The sequence below is a fragment of the Hevea brasiliensis genome, chromosome 4 (assembly GCF_030052815.1).
Source record: "Hevea brasiliensis isolate MT/VB/25A 57/8 chromosome 4, ASM3005281v1, whole genome shotgun sequence".
Taxonomy (NCBI): Eukaryota; Viridiplantae; Streptophyta; class Magnoliopsida; order Malpighiales; family Euphorbiaceae; genus Hevea; species Hevea brasiliensis.
The window spans coordinates 109,874,313-109,901,173 of NC_079496.1; the positions used below are offsets into that span (position 1 = coordinate 109,874,313).

Below are 26,861 nucleotides of genomic sequence, written 5' to 3' on the forward strand. Positions count from 1 at the left end.
CTGATCCGTTTTTTCAATAGCACTAGATTGCTTCCTAACTCTGATTCAATTATTTGAGCTGGTTCTTGATTACTTTCTGTGATTTTCTCATTTTCACTAACTTCGCAATTATCTCCAGGCCTGGGGTGTCATATGGTCTTATACGAAATTAGGGCAGCAACTGAGCTCGCAGTCACTTCCCATTTCGGTTACTCATTGCCGGAACCTCGGCTCATTTAACTAATTATGTTTTGTTTTTCTTATTTCTATTTTACCTTTATGTAATTGTTATTAATTTTTGTTTATGGCTTTTTTAGGTGACTTAAATATGGTTTAAACCCCTTGATTGTTCGGACCAACATTAGTCACGGGAACAATGAAATATACAGAACTAATGAATATAGGGGTGTTACAATATTATCAAATTGCATAAAATTAAAAAAATTAATTGTGTGATTTATACAATTTTATTAAAATTATTTTATTTTTCATAATAAAATAATTTTAAAATGAAGTAATCATACACCATTTAGTAACTTATCTATATAATATATACATGTATAAGGGGGAAATATTGGAATTGGCTAAGATATTTCTAATAATTTAATATTATCGTAATGAATGATTAAATTTAATTGGTTATTATATTTTTTATTAATATTTTTCAATAATTTTAATTCTAATATAATTATAATTTCAAATCTTAATAAATATATATATATATATATATATATATATATATATATATATATATATATATATATATATATATATAATTATAATTCAAAAAATCATGAATGTTTAAATTCTATTTTCAACAACACACATATAACTAAGCATATAAAATATTAAAGTCTAATTTATTATGTGCCATAGTTTTTTACTAGCAAACTGTTATTTAATAAATTAACATTTTATAAATTTTTGTAAAACTTTAATTAAAATTCTTTATCGTTAATAATTATAAAAGTTATTTGATCATTTATAATTATTATTATTTTTATTTATTTATTATTTAATATTAATTATTTATAATTATTATTATTATATTTATTTGCTCAAATTGATTTATAATTAAAAATTATATTAGAAAATTATTAATAACAAAATACTAATATGTAAAATTATAATTCTATAACTATAATTATAGTCATAATTCTAATATAATTATAATTTTAAATTTTAAAAGTTTAGAATTTAATATCACACATTAATAATAAAAATAATTAAATAAATTATGTATATATTATGAAACTAAATTGGTATAAAATTATAATAATGTTAGATGTTAGAATTTTTATTTCAGTTTAATAATTCAGATTACATTATTAATTTATTTATTTATTTATTACATATTAATAATTAAATTAAAGATATAATAAATTGTAATTTAATAGATATTTTATAATTTTTAATTTAATTAATTTTTTATTTATAAAAATAATTAAATTAACATTAATATTATTATTGAAATTAACATTTAACATTTTTATGTAGTATTATAATAAAATAGAGTTTTTCGGTAAAAATTATTTTTAATTTTTATTATAAAATTTTATAAAATTTCATATTTAAAATACTTTATTTTAAAAATTTTGTATTTAATGAATTATTTATTTTTAATTAAATAATATTAATTAATATAATATAATAAAAATTATTAAAAAATTATTCATAAATAAAATTAAATTATAAATATTAACAACAAATATAAACGCACATTAAGTAACAAAAATTACTATATAAAAAAGCAAGATATTTTTGAAAATATAAATTAAATAATTTTACCATTACATAAATTAAAATGAAGAGAAAATAAAACCGTCACTTGAGAGACTTGGGGTGGCTGCAAGGGAAAACCCTCAAGAAAACACAGTACAACAGTGGGTGGGATGCAAGAAGGTGACCATTCTTGATCCTTCCACCACTTAACAGCCCAATTCTTGTTTCCCTTCTTCAGTTCTTCACGTTGGTCGTGTTTTCTTTTCTTTACTCCGTTCATAAAGAGGGTGTCGTACGGGGAGAGAATCTTGATACAAAGAACGTTTTTTTTTTTCCTCTTTTTTCCTTTTTCGTCCCCCTCATTGTTTTTTATATTTTCATCTTCGACATTCCAATGGCGGACCTTAATCCTCTCAAGAGAAGCTTCAGTGACATGAGCAACTCACTAGAGTCTCTTGATTTTGGTTTGAATGTTCTGGAACATCGAGATTCTGCTATCCAAGAACCAGCTTCTGTAGTCAATCCCAACAACTCATCAGACGATTTGGGTTTGAATTGTCTGGAAGATGCTGCTATCCAAGAACCAGTTTCTTTAATCAATTCTAAGGACTTCAATCCCAGAAGGTTTTAAACTTTTATGGGTTTTTTGATTAATGTGGTTTGATTTTGTTTTTGGTGGATTCATGTCTTATCTTATTTTTGTGGATTTTTCTTTTGTGCAGCTACCAATTGAAGGTTTTCGAGGTGGCTATGAAGAGGAACACTATAGCAGTGTTGGAGACTGGTGCTGGAAAAACAATGATCGCAGTAATGCTGATTAAAGAAATTGGTCAAGCTATCAAGTTTACTGACCATAAAAAATTGATTCTTTTCTTAGCGCCAACAGTTCATCTTGTCAACCAGGCATGCCCTGCCTCTCCCCTTCCCTAAATAAATTCTGTGTGCACAAATGGGTGCTTCTTAAATGGATTTTCTTTCGGTTGCGCAAATTTTTGTTTAAAAGAAAGGATAAAAGAATGTCTTTTTACTGCTTTTCTGTAATTGTTTTCCCTTATCTTCTATGTCCAATGTTGTTGTTAGCTGAGTGGTGCACATGCTGAAAGTAGTGGGTTTTCTGCCAGCAGCAATATGAGGTTATTAAAGCGAATACAAGCTTTGATGCAGGAGCGTATTATGGAGCCAAGGGGGTAGATGGATGGACTTTGAAGTTATGGGAAAAGGAGATTGATGAGCATGACGTAAGTTTGCTTTATAGCATTGTAAATAAAACTACTGCACATGTTATTCTAAAACTGTCCCTGTTTAAATATGCTGTGCAATGAACTTCGCTTTGAACTACCTCCGTTAATTTAATGTGTTTGGTTTGTGTACATCTATGAATTAATGTAACAAGTTTTCTGTCAGATATATAGCTCCTTTGTTTCTTAGTGACTTTTGTGCTTGTGCCTGCTTGTGTGCTGAGGCCAGGGAGATTATTTGATTGAATTGACATTCAGAACACCATTGAGTTACTGCATTCCTATGTGGAGAGAAATATAATTGCTAACTTTTATTTTAAATTAGATACATTTTGATTATTGAATTGTGTTTATGGTCACTGAGAAATGATCAGTGAAAACTAATAGTGTTAGTATGGTTCCTATAGCATGAAAAATCTGTCATTTTCAATCCAGGAAACAGACAATATTGTATGGGTTATCAACTTATGCTCCGTACTTAATGTTCAAAATATTCGATAGCATCCAATAAGACAATGTTAGTTTCATGCTAATGCATGTAGTTCATTCTTATCTTGTAGGTATTGGTTATGACACCTCAAATCCTTTTGGATGCTTTAAGAAAGGCATTCTTGAATCTAGATATGGTATCCTTGATGATAATTGATGAGTGCCATCGTGCTACTGGTAATCATCCCTACACAAAAATAATGAAGGTTAGCGTCCAATCCTCTCGAGTTGTTTAGTATCTAAATTCCTCCTTTTCTCAATACGGATTCCTTTGTTTTTTTTTTTAGTTTTTGATTTTCATGATAAAAAAAATATCATAATGATTGATTGGTTAAGGAATTCTATCACAAGTTGAGTAACAAGCCAAAGATTTTTGGAATGACAGCATCACCTGTTGTTAGAAAAGGTAAGACCTTTTTTAGATAATATGTTTGGTTTGATTCAATGGTGCTAAAAGCATAAAATTTTCTTACTACTTATCATGAAAGCCCTATTGCCTCATTTGTTCAAATCCCCTGCATTTGGCTCTTTATGTCTTCTATAGTATAACTTGGAGCAGTTATAATCAGCTTGCAACTCAACATTTCTCTCTAATGCAGCAGCTTCTTGGTTCTAGTTGATTATGGTTCAGAGATGTTATAGTATTTCCATTGGAAAAGAGAATGTTCTTTATCCGAGAACATATCACATTTGATCATAGACCTACTTGAATTATCATAGCGAGCATGGTTTTAATTTCAAAGTTTCTCTCTTTGATAATTTCTTATTCCTGGTTGTGCTTTGAACAATGGGGTTGGAATTCTATTGATATTCTTGAAGAGCTTATCAGTTAATTCATGATGTGGCATTTGGTTGAATAGGTGTTCTAATTTGGACAACATGACTAGTTATCTGACTTATCAAAAGAGGCAACATCCTAGAGAAGAGAATCCTTTTTATTTATGCTGATTATTGTTTTCAAACATGCTTCATCTTTTTATTATGGACTATAGGCATACATTCATCTATATTTGGGGGCATATACGTTGCACATTCATATCAAGTTTTTTGTTACTGAAGCGTCTCCTATCACATCAATTACTACATGTTAGGTGATGTAATCAAGGAAGATTCAATTTAGGAATTATTTTTATTTAATTTTTAATTGTAAAATTAAGATTTTTAGTTTAGATTTTTTAGTATTAGGAAGTTCAATATTACTTGAGAACTAGTATTTTACTTTATTTAGGAAGTTTGAGTTGCATTGGTATTTATAGTTGGTGTTTGTTTAATATTTTCTTGTTTAGGATTCTTAATCCTAATACTAGTCGGACTAGTTATTATACTATAAATACCTATGTCATCAAGAGAGATGCTACATGAGTGGAGGAAGAGCACTTTGGTTCATATCTTTAAGAACAAAGGAGAAATTCAAAGTTGTACAAACTTTTGTGGTATTAAATTAATGAGTCACGTGATGAATCTATGGGAGAAAGTGATTGAGCATGGACTTAGTCTTAGGGATAGTATTAAGATATCGGAGAACCAGTTTGGCTTTATGCATGGTAGCCGTAGATTACCTTAGAGCTTATCATTTTAGTAAGAAGATTAATGAAAATATATAGGGAGAGAAAAAAGGATCTCCACATGGTATTCATTGACCTAGAAAAGACATATGATAGAGTATCAAGAAAATTTCTTTGCTAGGTGTTGGAGAAGAAAGGAGTCAATATCAAGTATATAAATGTTATTAAAGACATGTATGAGGGGGCGGTCACAAATGTAAGGACAGTGGGATCAAACATAGACGAGTTTTCCATAACAGTTGTCATTGGGTTTGCATTAGGGATTGACTTTGAGTTTGTACTTGTTTATCTTAGTTATTGATGAGTTGAACAATCGTATTGAAGATGATGTCCTATGTTGCATGTTATTAGCAGATAAATATTGTCTTAATGGATGAAATTAGTGAAGGAGCTAATCAAAACTTGAAGTTTTAGAGAAGAACTCTTGAGAGCAAGAGTTTTAAACTAAGTAAAAGTAAGATTGAATATATTCAATGCAAGTGTAGCTCTTGTAGAAGGAATAGAGGTGAGGTTCGATTGTATGGAGTTTTGTTGCCTAAACGCAATCAATTCAAGTATTTAGGTTTGATCATACAGAAGAATAGAGCTTAAAATGAGGATGTAATCAATAGGATTAATACATGATGGATGAAATGGAGGAGTGTGACAGGTGTATTATGTGATCGTAAAATCTCTAACAAAGTGAAAGATAGGTTCTATAGGACTCTTGTTAGACCAGCTACATTGTATGGGGGTGAATGTTAGGGAATGAAAAATAGAAATTCAAGCACACAAAAGATTATAGGAAACATTAATGAAGTAGTTTGTATTACTTAGCAGCAATCCAATACACTTTCCAAAGGATAAAAGAAATGAAAGGAGAAGGAATTCCCCTCTAGCAGTAGAAATTGCCCACCAAGTTGAAGATTCAATTGGCCAAACAACAAAATGCTCAATACAATTTTTGATGATCCCATTACCTCTTTATTCTCTATTTATAACTTTTGTCTTCCTCATCCCATATTACCTGAAATTTTCTCTGATTGACTTGCTGGCTCTAGACCCTTTTGGATGCCAGGCTGGATAACTATCTCTTCTTCTAGAATTATCTTGGACCGCCTGAAATAAACATGCCAAGTGGTGTATTCTCATGATTACCGCCCCTTGCCAAAATAGCCTTGTCCTTAAGGCTAAATTCAGGAAATGTCACTTTTAGGTTGCATCATCAGTGGAATGACGTTGCCACTTAATCAGAATTTGAGGAATCAATATCCCATTCTGTTCAATATTTCTTTTATTGAGAACTTGGTCTGGATAGATAGGCAAAGAGTTGTCTACTGCCATATCCGGAGGTAGGGGTGAGCATTCGGTTCGAATCGAACCGAACCGAACCGAACCGAATTATATCATGAAAATCGAATTACATATTTTAGAAACCAAACTAAACCGAAATAGATGAAAAACCGAATCAAACCAAACTGCTCTATTTCGGTTCGGTTCGGTTCAAACCGATCGGTTTTGATTTGTGATTATTCTTTAATTTAGACTTGATTTTCAAGTTATTTGATCTAATTTTGACTTTGATTTAAACCTAATAATCATTAATCAATGAAATTAAACAATTTATATATATATATATATATATATATATATATATATAAAATTACATATAATTCATAAATTCCCCATAAAAATAAATCAATTCAAAAATCGATTCGGTTTGATTTGAATATAAAAATTACTATTTGGTTCGGTTCAGTTTAACCGATTTTTTTTTCTTCAAGACCAAACCGAATCAAAATAACCGAAATTTTTATAATATAAAACTGAATCAAACCGAATTATTTTAAAAATCGAACCGAATTATCGAATTACGGCAGTTCGGTTCGGTTTATTCGGTTTAAACTGAATAATGCACACCCCTATCCGGTGGTAAAGTAGCAAGCATTGTGTGGTCTTCATAGCTTTCTTCAATTGGAAGACGTGAAAAACAGGGTGAACACGAGCCTTAGGTGGAAGTTGAAGACGATAAACATTATTCCCAATTTTGGCAGTAATTAGAAATGGACCACAAAAGTGAGGAGCTAATTTAGGACTGACTTGAGAGTGAAGAGAGTGCTGACGGTAGGGTCTGAGTTTGAGAAAGACCTTATCTTCCACTTGGAATTGCAGGTCCTGCCTTCTTAAACTAGCATATTGAACTATAGAAGACTGGTCTTTTTGAAGATTGTAATGTAACTGCCAGAGAATTTCATCTTGATAAGATAAGATGTTGGAGACTTCTTCCACCCTTGTTGCTCCTTGCAGATAGTGTAACATAGAAGGGGGCGTCCTACCATAGACCACCGGAAATGGACTTTGCTTGGAAGTGCCATGGAAGTTGGTGTTGTATGAATATTCGGCCCAAGGCGGCTGGTTGACCTATGTATGTTTTATGTTATTGTGAGACGAAACATTGAAGGTACTGCACCAGGCATTGATTTAGGATCTCCGTTTGCCCATCAGATTGTGGGTGGTATGTTGAACTCATTCACAACTGTGTGCCCATCAATCGAAAAATTTCAGCACAAAAATGACTGACGAAAATAGGGTCCTGTAGAAAGAGATGATTCTCACACATATTTCAATTAATCTGTACATGGGTATTTATATACAATTGATTCCTATAATTGTGTTATACTAATTAGGAAGAAATCCTAAATAAGAAATCCTAAATAGGAATACAGAATACAGAATATACACAGAAATAATATAATGATTGACTTTCCATAACACTCCCCCTCAAGTTGGAGCATAGATGTTAATCATGCCCAACTTGTTACAAATGTAGTCAATCCTAGCTACATTTAGAGCTTTTGTGAAATTATCTCCTAATCGCTTCCGCTTTGATATGTCCTATTGAGATGATCTGTTGTTGAATCTTTTCACGAACAAAGTGACAATCAATCTCAATATGTTTGGTCCGCTCATAAAATACCGGATTAGAAGCAATATGGAGAGCAGCTTGATTATCACACCACAATTTCGCAGGCAGGGGGGTCTTAAAACCTGTCTCATCTAGTAATTGAAATATCCACATTACCTCACATACCGATTGTGCCATGGCTCAGATTCGGATTCAAAGACTAGATCGAGAAACTACACTCGCTTCTTGCTTTTCCAAGACACCAAATTTCTCCAACAAAAACGCAATATCCAAAGAGTTGACCTCCTATCAACCTTAGATCCAAATTTCACGGCATCTGAAAAACATTCAACATTTAAATGCCTATGATTACCATATAACAAACCTCTTCCTGGAGCTCCCTTCAAATAGCACAAGATTTGTCCCAAGGCTTCCCAATGAGCAACAGTTGGGGAAGACATAAACTGACTTACCACACTAACGGCATAAGCAATGTCAGGACGAGTGTGATAAGGTAGTTCAATTTTCCTACCAATCTCCTGTATCTCTCTGGATCTTCAAACAACTCACTATCCCTTGCTAACAGTTGTAAATTTGGAGTCATTGGTGCACTACAAGGCTTAGCACCTAATTTTCCTGTCTCTGTCAATAGATCAAGGACATATTTTCTTTGAGACAAGAAAATACCCTTCTTACTTCTCATAACTTCAATACCCAAAAAATACTTTAATAATCCAAGTCTTTGGTCCAAACTGGTTTGGAGGAAGGTTTTAAGAGATGAAATACTGCAGAGTCACTCCTAGTGATGATAATGTCATCCACATAGACTACCGGAGAATTAGAGACCTCAGATTGCTTATAAAATACTGAGTGATCACACTTACTCTTTTGCATACCAAATTCCTGTACTGTTTCACTGAATCTCCCAAACCAGGCCCTAGGACTTTGTTTCAAGCCATAAAGAGACTTCCGAAGCCTACAAACTTTACCCAACTCCCCCTGAGCAACAAACCCAGGTGGTTGCTCCATATACCTCCTCTGAATATCACCATGAAGGAAAGCATTCTTGATATCCAATTGGTGCAGGGGTCAATCATATGTAGCTGCTAAAGAGATAAACAAGCGAACAGAAGTAAGTTTAGCTACAGGAGAAAAAGTGTCAGAGTAATCAACCCCATATGTCTGAGCATATCCTTTTGCTACAAGGCGTGCTTTTAACCTAGCCACAGAACCATCAGGATTTACCTTTACTGTAAATACCCATTTGCAACCAATAGCTTTCTTACCAGTGGGCAAAACAGATTCCCATGTACCATTAGCATCTAAAGCCTCCATTTCCTCTTTCATAGCAAAGACACACGGCCAGGATGAGACAAAGGCCTCACCAATAAGATTAGGGATGGGAATAGAGTCTAAAGAAGTAACAAAACACCGAGAACAAGAAGACAATTGATTATAAGAAACAAAAGAAGAGATAGGGTAAGTACATGAACGTTTACCTTTACGAAGAGCAATTGGTAAGTCTAGATCAGAATTATGATCGATGAGTGCAGGATCTCCCAACGAAGTAGCCGGTGGAGGATCGAGTCGAGAATCTCAATCTCTGGAATAAACATGAACAACGGGAGGCCGAGTAGGTCTAGAGACGGAAGAAATAGGTGTGAGAGAGGACTAGACATTGGTTGACAAGATATATTAAGATATCATCTTCCTCCCCGACTCTCATACGGATGATTGAGAAAAAAATGGAGTGGACTCAAAAAATGTGACATCTGCAGAAACAAGATAACGATTAAGAGTAGGAGAGAAACAACGGTACCCTTTTTGGATCCGGGAGTACCCAAGGAAGACACATTTGAGAGACTTTGGATCCAATTTAGTAACCTGCGGACGAACATCACGTACAAAACAAGTACAACAAAAAATACGGGGTTCAACGGGAAACAAAGATTTTGTAGGGAACAAAGCAGTATAAGGAATATCCCCATTAAGAACAGAAGAAGGCATACGATTGATCAAAAAACATGCCGTAGAAACTGCATTCGCCCAAAAGTGTTTAGGAACTTTCATCTGAAAAAGAAGAGCACGAGTTACCTCAAGAAGATGCCGATTTTTTCTTTCGGCCACGCCATTTTGGGATGGGGTATCCACACAGGAAGACTGATGAAGAATGCCATTTTGTGTCATATAAGACTGAAATTGTGCTGAAAAATATTCTTTAGCATTGTCACTTCTTAATATGCGCACAGAAATATTAAATTGAGTTTTGATTTCATTACAAAAGGCACAAAAGATAGAAAACAACTCAGAACGATTCTTCATTAAATATAACCAGGTAACACGAGAGTAATCATCAACAAAAGTAACAAAATAACGAAATCCAGTTTTAGAAGTAACAGAACAAGGACCCCAAACATCAGAATGAACTAACTCAAAAGGGGATGAAGCCCGTTTATTGACTCTAGACACAGAAGGCAAACGATGATGTTTTGCAAACTGACACGACTCACATTTTAGTACTAATAAAGACTGAAACTGAGGACACAACTTCTTCATGGTAGACAAAGAAGGATGACCCAATCTACAATGAGCTTCAAGAGGTGTTAAGGTACTGGAGCAAACAAGCGACCGCGGTACATGATTTTCCAGAATGTAGAGACCACCTGACTCACGTCCTCTACCAATAATCTGTTTCGTCGTAAGATCCTGAAACAAACACTGATCAGAAAAAAAAGAAATAGAACAATTTAAGGTACGAGTAAGTTTACTAACAGAAAGTAGATTAAAAGAGAAATTTGGTAGACACAAAACAGATGACAAAGAAATTGACGAAGTCAGATTCGCAGTTCCAGAACCCATGACACAAGAAGTAGAACCATCAGCTAAAGTAACAGTAGAGGAAGTGGGATTAGACTGAAAAGTAGATAGAAGACTAGAATTACCTGTCATGTGATCTGTTGCACCAGAATCAATAACCCATTTGGATGAGGAAGACACAAGGCATGTAGTGGATTTACCTGACTCAGCGATCGCAGTGATAGGGGAACTGGTAGGCTTTAGAGATGCCTGATACTGGGAAAACTGTGCAAAATCCTCTGCGGATACCAAAACAGTTTTCTTAGAGGAAGATACTGTAGAATCCTCTGCTGCCATATTTGCCATCTGTGATCGCTGATTTTTCCTCTGAAGTTGCGGACAATTATATTTTGTATGGCCAGGCTCATGACAATAATAACAAATGACTCCTCTTGAGTCTGATTAGAACTAGCCTCTCCATTACGCGATTATACATTTGCTGTAATTCCTCCTCTACTTCCTCTTCTATTAGCCTTTGTTGTCCATTTGGATTACGGCTAATAAGAGCACTCTTGGCAGTGTGAAGATTGGGTACTCTGCACGAAGGACCCGTGTGAATGTTTCATGCAAGAGGAAATCTCGAGCTGGAAAGAATCGAGATTTAGCGATCTCATACTCGAAGGAAGGCACGCAAGAAAACTCATAACGATTGCTCCCGTTGGGCCTGCTGAACTTTCACATCAGAACTAAAAGGCAACAATACATTAAGTTCCTCATATACCCGTTTAAAATCCATAAAATAAGCCGTGAGAGACTTATTCTCTTTCTCAGCACGGTAGAATGCCTTACAAACATCATAAATACGGGAGATATTCCCTTTACCAGAATACAGAAAATCTAAGTAATCCATCAATTCCTTAACAAATTCACAGTGATTAATTAAACTAATTACCTCACTGTGAATCGAGTTCCGAAGCTGCAAAAACAATCGAGCATCCTCCCTTAGCCAAGTTTGTTGTGTATCATCAGTAGGTGGATCTTTAGTAAGGTGATCATCCTTATCAATGCTACGCAAATAGACCCTAACAGTCTTACTCCACTCCAGATAATTCGAACCATTAAGTTTGTGTTCCGTGATCTTAGTCATCATCGGAATCACATCAGAAATAACATTCTTATTGTCTGCCATTTATTGAGACAAAGAAAACTAACCGAAACGCTAATCCAAAGTGCTGACAGCAACAAAATAATCCAAAATCACAAATCAAGCAAATACCGAAATAGGATCTGAGAGCCAAACCTCATAAGTCCTTTAATGGTGTACTAGATCAGGCAACGGCACACAGTGGTGGAATGAGGGGATTGAGGCGACGCTGGCAATGTTGATCGGAGACGAAACGGCCGGTCGGCGGCCAAGGTCTCTCCTGAGCTGGGTGGTGAGAACAAATAATCACCCTAGATAGATGACCTGCTCTGATACCATGTAGAAAGAGATGATTCTCACACATATTTCAATTAATCTGTACATGGGTATTTATATACAATTGATTCCTATAATTGTGTTATACTAATTAGAAAGAAATCCTAAATAAGAAATCCTAAATAGGAATACAGAATACAGAATACAGAATATACACAGAAATAATATAATGATTGACTTTCCATAACAGGTCCCAGTCACCATGGAAAGAGGAATTCCATGCAACCTCACAATCTTCTTAACAAACAAAGCAGCTATACTTTTGGCTATGTATGGATGGCGTATATGAATGATATGACCATACTTAGAAAGAAGATTGACCATCACTAAAACACAGTCCATCCCTTGAGATTTTGGAAGCCCTGTTATGAAGTCTAGTGAAATATCTTCCCAAATTCTCTTAGTAATAAGGGGAGGCTAAAGTAGACCAGCCAGAGAAGGGGCTTCATACTTATTTTTCTGACATAGAAGCAACATATTGCTGGGCTGTTTTCATCATGCCTGGCCAATATAGACCAGCCACCAACCTCCTATAAGTTTGGAAAGCCTCCGAGTGTCCACCAATAGGTGTAGAGTGGAATTCTCCGATAAGCTTTTGCACCCATGGAGAGTGAGCTGGTATGACCAAACTCCTTTTTAGAATAATTAGTTTTGAATAAAAGAGTTGGGAGGCTGACCTTTTGGGTTGGACCATAATACTGCCACGATTTTTTGAAGAGCTGGATCTGCCTAAATGGCAGTAGATAAATCTTCCCATTCCAGCCATTGTGGGTGACTAAAAGCTGAAAGTTCCAGTTGGCAATCATCCTCGCGGCAGGACAAGGCATCAACTGCTTTGTTACTCTGTCCGGGTTTATATTCCACATCAAACTTATGGCCCATCAATTTAGAAACCCAGCATTGTTGTGCTATTGGAATGAATGTAGAAGACTTCATTGATCAGTTTTGACCAGAAATTTCTGTCCCAAGAGATAGGGACACCATTGAATGGCGAGAGCTAGAGCCATTAACTCTTTCTCGTAAGTTGACTGAGAGAGAGTTTGAGTTGAGAGAGCCTTGCTGAAATAGGCTATAGACTTGCCTTCCTGCATTAACACGGCACAAATTTAAGAATTATTTTTGTTTAGTTTTTAATTGTAAAATTAAGATCTTTAATTTAGATTTTTTTAGTATTCGGAAGTTTAAGAATTCTATTACTATTTAGAAAGTAATATTTTATTTTATTTAGGAAATTTGAGATTCCTAATTAGTGTTTGTTTAGTATTTTCTTGTTTAGGATTTATAATCCTAATACAAGTAGGACCATTTATTATATTATATATGTCTATGTTATCATGTATTTTGTTAGAGAATTTTATTTTTGACAGTTGATATTGAGAGTTATAATTTTTTAGAATTGTTTCTCATCCTCTTTGATCGTTCTATTATGTTCTACGTCACTAGGTGTCTCTTCCACTATGGATTGTGAGGATCAAATATCAGAACTTGAGAGCATTTTGGATTCGCAGGTATCTTTTGTGTAGTGCTGTGTGTTGATCATGTGGTGTCAATTATCAAGCAACTATTTTGCACATGCTTGGTGGTAGGTTTATACTATCGAAGACAGGACAGAAATGGACATCCATGTTCCCTCTGCGAGAGAAACATGTAGATTTTATGACAAAGCACAGTGTTATAGTTCAGAATTGAAATCCAAGATTGAAGCATCATGGTCCAAGGTATTTCTTCATTGCATATGCATACATTTATTTGTGGTGGAGGTTGCAATTATACGGAGGTTGCGTTTTAGATATGTGACATGCTTGTTTTATTTCTCGGAATGCTGAGATATTATATTTGTATGGGCAGTTTGATGCTTCAATGCTAAGTTTGCAAGGGTCAATACAAAGCGGTTACAAGGACATTGATGATAAAATTAGGACACTGAGACAGCGGCTGTCCAATGACCATGCAAAGATTTTGAATTGCCTTGAAGATCTAGGCCTCGTATGTGCTTATGAGGTATGATTCTTCTCGCAGAACTTTTGCATTAAAAAGAAGAGCATTGATGGTCAGAAGGAAAATGATCTCCAGCCAATTTCCTTTTATTACAATTACCCTTTACTCCCTTTTTAGAAAATGATAGGAATATTTTTTTTCATGCATGTAGCAATTTACTTTCAAGTAACCTTTCTATAGATACAATAGAAGGTTTTTCTTCTGTTCTTCTTGTAATTTCCTTACTCTGACATTTCTTGTTTCCAGGCTGTCAAAGTTTGCTTGCAGAGTGCTCCCAACTCCACTGAGGATTGTGTGATTTATAGAGAAATTTCTCTGCAACATAGATATTTCCTTGAGGAAGTGTTGAGCCTAATTGGCGAGTCCTTGCCACATTGTATGCTACACAGTAGTTTTTATTTTTGTTGCTTTGTGTTTCCTCTTTATATGGCAGTAATGACTATTTATGCTGACACTTCCTTTGCCATTTTACTTATTTGAATTTTTATACTATAATTGTTTTTGTGATGTCATCATCAACAATTTTCTTTTAGTATATCCCTAATTTTTTAGTAAGCACTGGGTGATTAATGAATTATCAAACCTTTGGAATTCTTCAAAAATGCTTTGTTTCTGTTCTTTTTCTATATTTGATAATTTGTTGATGAGAGAACCTATAAAAAGATACCATCTCTGCCATTTGTTTGTGCATTATTGCGTACTCATGGCTATCTAAATTAACTTTCTATTCTGTAATTTTTGAAGGATATTTTTTAATGAATAAAAATCTTTATTAACATCTGACTTACTTTGGGTCACAACAACAAAATCCACTCAGGAAAGTTAAAAGCAAATAGCCCCTCCCCTCTCCTTCTCGTGTATCATTACCACTACTTCCTGTTTCCATTGTCATATGAAGGAATGTCATATTTTTGTTACCAATGTCATATGGAGGAATATTATATTTATGGATGAGAAAGTAATTCACCATTGTCATATGAATGAATTTCATATTTTTGTTACCAATATCATATGGAGGAATACACTATTTATGGATGAGAAAGTAATTCATAATGCCAATAGAAAGAACAGTTCAAAGATCATTATTTGAACAAAATTCGTTATAAGGTGGAAATAATTCATTTAATAGCAATTTAGATTTTTGCTTCGATCTAAAAAAGATATTTCTTGCATTTTCATTTCCAAAGGAATCCATTAGTCACAGTTTCATGCTGCTTCTACAGCATAAGCAATTGGTTTTCCTTAATGTTCCTGGATTTTAGATGCATATGTGGGAAACTGAGTTATTTTTTCCTCACAAGTTTCAATTTTAAATAATAACATTTGCAATGCCTTTAGTTTATTCTTCACTTTTGTTTTGTTTTTGATTGGCAAGAAATTAAGCAAAATCCAATGCTTTTTTTTTCCCAAACTGCTATTGCCAATGAGAGTATTCTGTATGCCCAGTCACAGTGCCTTGTGATCATGTTGCCTTTTTGGAGTCTGTTAGCTTGGTTTAAACAATCTGCTGGTCTTTAGTTTGTGCTTTGAATATGATATTCTTGTGCTAATTCCTATTCATTTTTTCAGGTGATAATTTTCTTTTGGATCTTGATTTTGATTTCTTAAAGGCAGTAGTTTTCGGCTACATATCTCCAAAATTATATGAACTGCTTCAACTTTTCCTATCATTTGGGTAATGGAAATATTTCAGCTGTCAGTTTCCCTTAGCTTTCATTGTCTGCCAATTTTTTTTTACTTTCATTTTTCTGGTTGCAGAGGAGCTAGGCAAATACTGTGCCTCATTTTTGTTGATAGAATTGTTACAGCTAAAGTAATTGAAAGATTTGTGAAGAAAGTTGCAGTGTTAGCACATTTCACAGTTTCATATGTTACTGGAACTAATACATCAGTAGATGCAGTGACCCCTAAAACGCAGAAGGAAACGCTGGAATCATTTCGTTCTGGAAAGGTATATGGTCTTGTATATCATAAATAATTCCATAAATTTTTGCATTTGAGTACCTAATAACCAATGAATATGGCCGTATTTGCAGGTCAACTTATTATTTTCCACTGATGTGCTGAGGGAGGGAATTCATGTGCCAAACTGCTCCTGCGTAATATGTTTTGATTTGCCCAAGACAGTCTGCTGTTATGTCCAATCTCGAGGACGTGCTAGACAAAATGATTCCGAATATATCATTATGCTTGAGAGGTGCTGGCCTGTCCATCATCATATATTTCATGGGTCTTTATATGGTTTGTGTGTAGTGGATTGTTGATTCTGTAATTATGCTGCAACATTTTTACTGGTTGGCATTGTTAAGTAATTAAAGTTTTCATGTCTTGTGCTTTCTTGATGGATTTTTGCTTGCTTTAATTTATTTATCATTTAATGCTGAGAAAGAACTATATGTGTATGTGTGCAGGGGAAACGTGAAACAAAGGGACCAACTATTTGATTTCATCAGGAGTGAATGGCTAATGACAAATACAACTATAAATAGAGATCCTGATGTACAGTCTCTGAAAACATGTGCTGCTGAGGAAACTAAGGCATATATTGTGAATGCGACTGGGGCATCAGTTACTGCAGACTCCAGTGTTAATCTCATATATCGATATTGTGAAAAGCTTCCTGGTGACAGGTATTGAAATGTTTTTGTAGACAACAACAATGTCAATATGGTTAACAATACTTGTGTTTTCTCAAGTACATATTTATAGAAGCAACGAATTTTGCCTTTAATACTAATTGGCTACATTATAACTTAGGTACTTTACACCAAGGCCAACTTTTGAGTTCGAAGTTTTTGAACAGTCATGCCAGTGTAAAATAAAGTTACCTGCCAGTGCAGCTTTTCAAACACTAGTTGGCCCAATATGTAGGAGTCAACAATTAGCTAAGCAGCTTGTATGCTTGGAAGCTTGTAAGAAGCTGCATCAAATGGGTGCCCTGGATGATCATCTCCGACCGTCATTTGATGACCCTATGGAAGATAATTGTATTATGAGAAGCAAAGAAACATTAGCAGGTGCAGGTATGCATGCATATCAACCTTCTGTTAGTATAAATTTTATAACAAATACTCCACATATGATGCCTTGCTGCTCATTAGTTCGGTTGTTTTTCTGTCCGTGGGTCGACTGTTTTAATTGAACCTATTCACCCTCATAGTTGCTGACCACCATACTATGGTGATACTGGGCGAATAATAATATGGAAACACAGGTCCTGATATCTGACTCTTGAAACCATCTACAATGATCTAAGGCAATAATGAAAATATTTATTAAAAATGCTTCAGTTTGCAAGGTATAATTATTCATTTCGCAGGGAATAATAATGGAAATCATTGCTTTATAGAATGTTTGCTTATTTGTTTAATTTATTGTTGACAAAGAATAGGAGATTGAACTGAGTAGTGTCTTATTGTCTTAATTCTAAGAGTTATAGGGCAACCTATTTGTATAATAGTTCTAAAATAGGAATATTCTACATTTGGAAATTATATGCAAAAATATAAATGTCTATTTTACAACCTTACTTAGGAACCTAATTATAGCCCTAATTAGGAAATATATAATACAACTCAACTCAACTCAACTCAACTAAGCCTTTATCCCAAAAATTTGGGGTCGGCTATATAGATTCTCTTTCTCCACTCTAAACGATTTTGGGTTAAATCCTTGGAAATGTATAATGCTAGGAAATATATAATAAAGGGAGAAAAAAAATCCTAAATAAGAAGAATATTATCAACATTTAGTAACATTGCCATACTTCTTGATTTGGTACTACGAGTTAGTTGCATTTGTGGCTGTTCAATGTCAAGCTTTTGCATGACAATGGTTTGAATTATCTTATTTCGTTTCTAAAAGATTTAATGGTGTTTTACTTTTACATTTATGTTCATTTTTGTGTTTCTATTTACATCTCTCCCTCTACTCACCCAACCTCCAACCTAAACAATAATAAAAAATCAACCGTAGGAACTACAAAAAGGAAGGAATTGCACGGAACCACCGGCATTCATGCATTATCTGGAAGCTGGGGAGAGAACCTTGATGGAACCACCTTCTATGCATATAAGTTTGACTTCTCTTGTAGTATTGCCACAGAGATGTATTCCGGATTTATTCTTCTAATTGAGTCGAAGCTTGATGATGATGTTGGAAATGTTGAGTTGGACCTTTACTTGGTCAGGAAGATTGTTAGGGCTTCTGTTTCTTCATGTGGACAAGTGCATTTAGATGCTGAACAGGTAAAGCTGTATGCTCATAATGTGGAAAGTACCTTCTTTTTTGCAAGCTATTCAAGCTATTTTCATTGTCTCTCTTTTTCTTTGTTTCATATCAGATGATGAAAGCAAAATGCTTTCATGAATTATTTTTCAATGCCTTATTTGGGAAGTTGTTTACCGGGTCCAAATCATCTAAAACAAGAGAGTTTTTGCTTCAGAAAGAAAAAAGTTTGTTTTGGATCCCATCAAACATGTATTTGCTACTACCACTCGAGACTTTCAGTGCTTCAAATGATGAGTCTTGGAAAATAAATTGGACTGGAGTTGATTCTTGCACATATGTGGTAGAATTTTTGAAGAACACTTTCTTGGGTGCTGAGCAATGTAATGGTGAAAGCAGAAGGTCATCATCTTGTAGGGTTGGCTCATCTGTTACTGAATGCAGTGGTGTAAACACAATCCACTTTGCTAATTTTTCAGTTGATGCAGATAAACTGAAAGATGTGGTGGTATTGGCAATTCACACAGGAAAAATATACTCTGTTATTGAAGTGGTGAGTGATATGTCTGCTGAGAGTCCTTTTGAGCAAAATGCTGGTGATGCACCATCAAATTATTCTTCATTCACTGAGTACTTCAACAAAAAGTAGGTCACTCCTGCTCCCAGATGATGTTTTGTCTTCATTAAATATTTCTCCTCCCAGTTAATTCATTTAATTTTGTTGTCATGGCAATTCATGCTATCGCTTGTCAGGTATGGAATTGTGCTGATGCATCCAGGACAACCTTTGTTGCTGTTAAAGCAAAGCCATAAACCACACAACCTGCTTCCAAATCCTAATGATGAAGGTTTGATGACTAACAAGTTTGAGAACCACATTGAGATGGAATTTTCTTGTACTTAGAGCCATTCAGTCCAGTCTCATATAGCCTGATACTTTAATTCCTACATGTCCAAGTAGATTTTTATGCTAAGGTTTTCTGCGGGGTGTTCATGGGGAGTATGTGAAATTTGATAATAAATGTCAGGTTGCCTGATTGGCAAAAGCTGGGGCCTGGGGCAATAAGCATTATTAATAGAGACTGTCATCAAATTGGGTTGAGAAATGTAGTTTGTCATTCTGTTTATCTGATTTCTAATGTGTTCTCTTAACCATGCAGTTACTTCAAAAGATGGCATGGCTGTTGTAAAACAGCGACAATTTGTTCATATGCCACCTGAGCTTTTAGTCAGTATTGATATTCCAGTCCAGACTCTAAAATCATTTTACTTACTTCCATCTTTGATGTATCGTCTGGAGTCTCTGATGTTAGCCAGTCAACTTAGACAGGAGATTGACTGCCGGATTCCTGACTGTTATATCCCAAGTTCACTGGTATGCCTTATAAATCAGTTAATTTACTTGCTTGATTTGGCTGCATTGCCATGAATCATTCACTTTGTGGTTAATCTAATATGGTGCTTTTATTATTAGATGTTGGAAGCAATAACAACACTTAGATGTAGTGAAACTTTTTCCATGGAGCGATTGGAGTTGCTTGGAGATTCAGTTTTGAAGTATGCTATAAGTTCTGACCTCTTTCTAAGATACCCTACAAAACATGAAGGCCAATTATCTGCTCGGCGCATACAGGCTGTTTGTAATTCAGCCCTACATAAATTGGGAATAAGTCTCAAATTACAGGTATATGGCACTTGGATGTTGCTAATGAAATTACATTATTCTCATAAAAAGTTTACAAAATTATGTGTGTTTATTTAGTTGTTTACATGTCTGTTATGTATTTGCTGAATATCCTATTCGTTTTGGAAATTTAAGTGAAGTGATCTCATATTGTTATGATGATAGTCATCTCCATGCAGCTAGCTATTTCATATGATACTTATTTGCAAACGGCCAAGCATTTTCTTTTTTCCTTTATGACAGTTATATATTCATTTGACTTCAGTTGTCTGCAAATTTGTTACAACTTTGTTGAATATGTTGTCCTATTGTTTGAGCGCAGGGATTGATTTCATAGTGATCTGCATAACACTCCTTCCATGCCCATAGAAATTTTTTAATCGTGATGAATTATAGTGTTTTGCAATTTTCATTTTACAGGGATATATACGAGACAGTGCATTCAATCCTCGTTGTTGGGTTGCTCCAGGGCAGCGACCTGCATATTATATTCCTTGTAAATGTGGGGTTGATACTTTAGAAGTGCCTTTAGATGCCAAATTTCAAACTGAAGACCCTAAAATTAAGATTGCAATATGCTGCTCCATGGGCCACCGATGGATCTGTTCCAAAACCATATCTGATTGTGTTGAAGCCATTGTAGGAGCATACTACGTAAGTGGAGGACTGATTGCTGCAGTTCATGTGATGAAGTGGCTTGGTATGGATGTTGAATTTGATCCTTCATTGGTAGATGAAGCCATTTCCAGTGCTTCTTTACGATCTTATATGCCAAAAGAAAATGAGGTAACGAGCCTCGAGTCAAAGCTTGGTTATACATTTTCTGTCAAGTTTCTTATACAAGAGGCTATGACACATGCATCCATGCAAGAGCAGGGAGTTGGCTATTGTTACCAGGTAATGAATTTTAATTGACCTTTTTAATATTTTTCCATATCTAACATTGCCTTATTTTGTACTGGAGAGCCACATAACTTGATGTTACGTTCAGGTGATAGATTTGAAATATTTGACTTTGATTTTTGTTTAAGTTGTTTGAATGAAAGTTGACTCAATTGTTTACTTAGGTAAATTCATAATGTGGTTAAGAGTTTGTTTGAAGTGGTTTGTAATGACACATTTTTATAGAATATTTTAAGTCCACACTCAAATTAAGGTTTTCTTCCCATATTTATGAACCTAAAATTTATTGACTAATCAATTAAACGAAACCTATCACTTATCAAATTCAAATCTCACATAGCAAATTCCCCTATCGAAATGCGAGGTTGAGGGAAAAAAAATTTTGTTTATTTGAACTATAAAATTGGATATAAACAATTTTAAAACAAATTCCTTGTATACAGCAATATCTTGAGGAGTTTTCTCACTGACTTTACAAATGACAAAAATAGAGCTTAATCTGTCTTTCTATATATCAATGTTTAGATGCATAAAATAAGACTTTCTGATTAGTATTTCTCTAACCTTATAAATTTTTGACAGAGACTTGAATTTCTTGGTGACTCTTTATTGGACTTGCTCATCACATGGCATCTCTATCAAAGCCACACAAACATTGATCCTGGTGAGTTGACAGACTTGCGCTCAGCTTGTGTTAGTAATGAAAATTTTGCTCAAATTGTTGTGAGAAGGGAGCTATACAAGCATCTTCAACATTGTTCTACATTACTTCTAAGCCAGATAACAGAATATCTGGAGTCTTTTTGTGAATCTGATGAAGCCACCAAATTGTCCACAGTTCCAAAGGGTCCTAAGGTAAGCGCTTAACTGCTCTTTCCTTGTTGACTGCACTTGCTATGATGCTGAAAAAAATTTGGGGCAAAATGTCAGTTATAGAATTTCCTAGTAGCTAAGTTGAAGGGCATAATAGTTTTTCTTTCAAGCATGTTTAGCTGTGTATGTGAATGATGGGTATGATAGCTGTTTTTTTGGGTACAAGGTAATGTAAAACAAGGTAACATTGGAGGAGCTCCATTGGCGGCAATGGCAGTGCAGTAATGTTACTTGGTACTTGCCATGGTAATGGTGGTAGAAGGGTCATTGGCGGTATGGTGGCATGAAAAGTTATTCGTCCCCCTAGACCTGGCCAAGGGCCTGTTCTGGGTCAGAACCGCTGCTTCCTCTGCTTCCTGACCCTTGGTGGGCTTGAACCGGAACCAGTCCTTGAGTAGCCGGTTCTGGTTCTGATTGGGCCCCGGGTTGAGACAATTCTGGTTCGGTATGCATTAAGAATCAACATTCTTGAAAATATTTAAATTTAATAAAATTATAAATAAAAGATGAATATTAATTTTTATTTATATATAAATTTAATACAGCAAAGTATACAAATAAAAATGGAAAAAATTGCTAAAACATATATTTTACATATAATTTAGCTATATAATTTCTTAATTAACACGAAAGTAATGAGTTATTCTCCCTAATTTCATTTCCAATATCACAACCAATTTTAGTTGGCAATAATAAAATATACATTTAACATTAATGAATCACCAAACTGAGCAATTGATTTAAATAAATAATGTGATTCTAATATTCTTCTATCTCATTACCCAATTGCTTCAACTAAATATATATATTCTCATTCTAACTTCTCAATTCCCATAATATCAATGAACTTTTCATATATTTATCCATTGTTTCATAATTTGTGGATTTCTCCATAAATAATTAATGGCCTTTTTAATGGGCTCAAGATGAGTTGTAAGATATTGTAATGCATCTTGTACACATAAATTGGAAACATGACAATCACATCCACTATGAAGAAATCTATCACCAAGAGCAGATCTACACTCGTTTTCTAAATCAAAGACTTGTGCAATATTTGCTAATGCATTATCAAAAGAAATTGATGAAATTTTAAAAATTAAATTATATTCTTTCAAAATAGATTTTTATTAATTTGTATTTGTTATTAGCTTTATCTGTTTTCATAAATATTCTAAATGCAAGCACTCTTTTTTGCACATTCCAATCTTCATCAATCCAGTGACACTTAATTCTCATGTATGAATTTATATTCCAATAATCACTCTAAACATCACAACAAATGACTACGCGCCCATTGAAATTGTGAAATAAAATTTGTAATTCCTTTTTTCCTTTTTTAAAAAGTTCGTGAACTGTTTGTTTGATGGTATTCTTAGAAATAGGTTTAACATCAGGATTTAAAGCTTTTTGACAAAAATTAATGAAACTTAATTTCTCACCAAAATCAAAAGACAGGTTTTCAGTGCAAACCAGCCTGGCTAACTCCTGTGTATCTTTATGGATAATATTCACAAAGATGTTCATCCAGATAATCTAGGGAAAATGTTAAAAAAATATATAATTTTAAAAATTTCAAATTGAACCTAAAAATCTTAACTTCAAAAATTCATAGAAATTGTTATGTACCTTATTTGAGAATGTTCCAAGAATTAAAGATGTTCAAAATTATCTACATAATCTAGGAAAAATGTTTAAAAATAGAACTTTAATTGAACCTAAAAATCTAAATATGCTAATTAACTTAAAAAAATTCACAGAAATTATTTTGTACCTTATTTGAGAATGGTCCAAGAATTAAAGATGCTGAATGTTAAAAAATTAAAATTTGAAAGTTTTTAAATCAGGCTAGTTCTGGTTCGAACCTGTCGCTTCACGTTCAGGTTCAAGGAAGGGGGAACTGTAACTGGCCTTCCTTAGACCAATTCTAGTCTAGTTCAAGGACCAGAACCATTGACCCAGTCCGAACTATGGCTAGGTCTACATCCCCTCACCTTTCAACTAGTAGTGTGGAATCGGTCGGTTTGGTTCAACTTTAAAAACTGAACTACCAAATTTTCATAAGATGGAAACTGAACTGAACCGAAATTATAGAAGAACCAAATTGAACCGAACCAATTCAGTTCGGTTCGGTCCAATCAGTTTTGGATCATCGATTTTAGTGAGAAACAGGGGAGACAGTATGAGGTGAAGAAGAAGAACAAGAAGATGGGGACGAGAGGAAGGCCTTCTGGCGTGATGAGGATCTGTTGAGAATGAAGGAGGGAGGATCTGGGTCTCATGGCCGTGGGTTGAAGATGAATTGTTGGAGCTGTTGAAAGAAAGAAAGGTTTTGTTTTATACATGGCTAACAAATACAATGCAGTATAGACTAAATATCAGTTTGGTTTGGTTATTTTAGTTTTTTGACATTTATTAGTGAACTGAATAGGTGAAATTTTTTAAAAAATATATCTGAAACCTAATTGAAATACCAAAAAACTGAGTTAAATTATTCAGTTCAATTCGATTTTTCGGTTAAAACCGTATAATGCTCACCCCTACTTTCAACGTTGTTAAGCGACCACTCCGACTTAATATTGAACCACATTTTTTTTGGAAGTTAAATGTTGATATCCATGAGGGTTTAACCCAATGTACTAAACACAATTGGGGTGAAATATCAGTTTAGAAATGTTCACCCTATCAAACCCCAGATCATTTCATTCCTTCTAACCCTTCAGATGCTGCCCTAACATAAACTTTTTGTTGATTATATTATGGTCATGCATGTCACATGATTAGGTGCCACTTGCCAGCAATCATTGCTCAGATTTTTAGTGCTTTTACTGATGCTAGACTTTGTTGTTCTTAGCAACTTTGGAGACTAACCACATTTGGTCTGACCATCACTATATTTACTACAGGCTCTTGGAGACCTACTTGAAAGTATAGCAGGGGCAATGTTAGTTGATACAAAGTTTGACCTTGATGAAGTGTGGAGAATATTTAAGCCACTGTTGTCTCCAATTGCAACACCTGAGAGTCTGGAGCTGCCTCCATTGCGTGAACTGATTGAATTATGCGACTCTCGTGGATATTTTATAAAAGAAAGATGTACAATTAAGAATGACATTGTGCATGCCCATCTTAGACTACAGCTGAATGATGTTCTTTTGGTTGGAGACGGATATGATCGGAACAGAAAAACTGCAAAAGGAAAAGCGGCTTCTCATTTGTTGAAGGAACTTGAGGTTTGTTCTACTTACGCAGTTATGTTGATTGTTTCATAGTTTCTACCATATCACTAAATAATTCAAATTTTTTTTAGATAAAAAGCCTTAAAGATCTTTTGTTTCTTAAGATCTTGTCTTTCTAAGAATTATCACTATTCTTGTAAGATTAAAATCCTTTTGAATGATTGCATTCTGTATTTGAAAATTTGTACTTAAAATGCTTTTAGAAGGAAGCAAAGGAGTTGTGCAAAATTGTTATGATATCCTCTCCTTTTATTATGGTTATTTTCTTGACAAGATCCCTGGTTGACAAGCAAAAGCAAAAATATTATATATCCGTTATCCAGGAAAATTATGTAAATTATAATGCATTTATGAAACCAAAGTTATAACTGTTTTCAGGGTTCAAAACCACAGAACAAATGTCATTCTTCTGGACGGCTTGCTAATTGGCATTGATATATCCTATATTTGTCTTGTACCAATATTGTCTGATTTTTAATGAAACAGAATAGAGGAATAAGGTACTCCCGAGGTGATTCAAAGAGGAAACAAGATCCTGATCACGTTGTTGATTCATCTTCCCTAGACCTAACAAACGCTCACACCTGTGAGCCAAAAAACCATAAGAAGCAGAAGAAAGTAGAAAATGAATCTCCTACAGGGTCAAGTGGCGTTCCTTCCCTTGTTGGCAGTCCCAAAGAGGGCCTCCCAGGTATTACCATCCAAATGGTTTGGGTTTACTTTTTGATGTGAAATTTGATTCACTCAATGCAAGGGTATATGTTGTGTTTGTAGTATAGAGATCCATATTTTTTCAGCTTCTCAGTTCTGTCTCACAGGATCCTTCTACTGTTTAACTCTTGCGCTTGTCCTTCAATTTTATCGATGAAGTAGCTACCTGGTGATTTCCAAATTATTCAAGCTTGCCTCCAAGCTTGAAGCAGCAAATATCTTATTAAAATTCTCCATTGTGCAGTTATCGAGTCAATTAACATGAAGAAAGGAGGACCTCGAACCACTCTTTTCGAACTCTGCAAGAAAGGGGAATGGACAAGGCCTACATTTCAAACAACAGAAACTAAGTCGAGGTTCGCTTGTTCAACCAAGTTCTATTCCTATGATAAATGTTCATCCGGTACTTTTCATCTAATTTGGTTCCTCCTCTTGCAGAACTCCTATAATATTTGGTGAAGGCAGTGAAAGAAGAGAATCATTTATCAGTTTTATATCAAAAATAACCCTGAACATGCCCTTATATGGCATCATTGAATGCACAGGAGATCCTAGACCTGATAAGAAGAGTTCATTAGATTCAGCTGCACTTGCTATGCTTTATGAGCTTAAAGAGCGGGGACGACTCATCATTGTCGATGCGCAATGAATTTGTTAATTTAGAACAATTAGGAAACTAACCCAGCTGGCTACTGCCCAGCAACAATGGCTTCTCAGGCTTTTCTAGCCATGCTTTATGTATATATATCTGTATATATTCGTACATGCCATTTTCTTGGCAAAGCTACTTAATTTATGTTATTATTAAGATTCTTTTATCCTTAAATATAATTTAAAAAAATGTTTTAAAATAATTTAAATATAAATTAATTAAAAATTTGATGATTCTCTTCAAATATGCAATTGATTGAAATTCAGTAGAAATAAATTCAAAAACTTCATTGTAACGTTGGTATTTGGATAATTAAATTAAATTTTAAATTAAAAAAAAATAAAATTAATACTAAAATTCACAATCTTTTGGTTTCTTCTTTTAATTCGTCAAGCCACAACCTTTGATGTACAGAACAAAC

General features: G+C 34.3%; 1 protein-coding gene across 3 annotated transcripts; it reads left to right on the plus strand.

The window, feature by feature from the left end:
* The first annotated feature begins 1,804 nt into the window (after positions 1-1,804).
* On the plus strand, positions 1,805-26,596 carry LOC110654729 (endoribonuclease Dicer homolog 3). 3 transcript variants are annotated; one of them, XM_058145867.1, is made up of 25 exons: positions 1,805-2,325; positions 2,424-2,604; positions 2,823-2,939; positions 3,500-3,634; positions 3,765-3,834; positions 13,597-13,661; positions 13,740-13,871; positions 14,002-14,154; positions 14,398-14,527; positions 15,721-15,826; positions 15,910-16,102; positions 16,188-16,348; positions 16,563-16,781; positions 16,909-17,174; positions 18,127-18,398; positions 18,494-19,023; positions 19,132-19,226; positions 19,539-19,753; positions 19,853-20,062; positions 20,483-20,959; positions 21,548-21,820; positions 24,745-25,071; positions 25,564-25,768; positions 26,033-26,144; positions 26,227-26,596. In XM_058145867.1, the coding sequence occupies exons 1-25, from the start codon at positions 2,096-2,098 to the stop codon at positions 26,435-26,437; spliced, it is 5,085 nt and encodes a 1,694-aa protein (XP_058001850.1). In that variant the 5' UTR covers positions 1,805-2,095; the 3' UTR covers positions 26,438-26,596. The 3 variants fall into 3 exon arrangements, with proteins under 3 accessions (XP_058001850.1, XP_021666513.2, XP_021666514.2); XM_021810821.2 differs by having other exon boundaries at positions 2,826-2,939; XM_021810822.2 differs by lacking the exons at positions 1,805-2,325; positions 2,424-2,604; positions 2,823-2,939; positions 3,765-3,834 and having other exon boundaries at positions 3,509-3,634.
* The last annotated feature ends 265 nt before the right edge of the window (positions 26,597-26,861 follow it).

What these genes read in the sequence shown, in the direction of transcription:
- LOC110654729 (XM_058145867.1), top strand. Translation starts at nt 2,096, where the DNA reads ATGGCGGACCTTAATCCTCTCAAGAGAAGCTTCAGTGACATGAGCAAC. An exon ending in TGGCGAGTCCTTGCCACATT is followed by an intron (nt 14,528 to 15,720) that starts GTATGCTACACA and finishes TCATTTTTTCAG; the next exon opens with GTGATAATTTTCTTTTGGAT. An exon ending in TATATCATTATGCTTGAGAG is followed by an intron (nt 16,349 to 16,562) that starts GTGCTGGCCTGT and finishes GTATGTGTGCAG; the next exon opens with GGGAAACGTGAAACAAAGGG.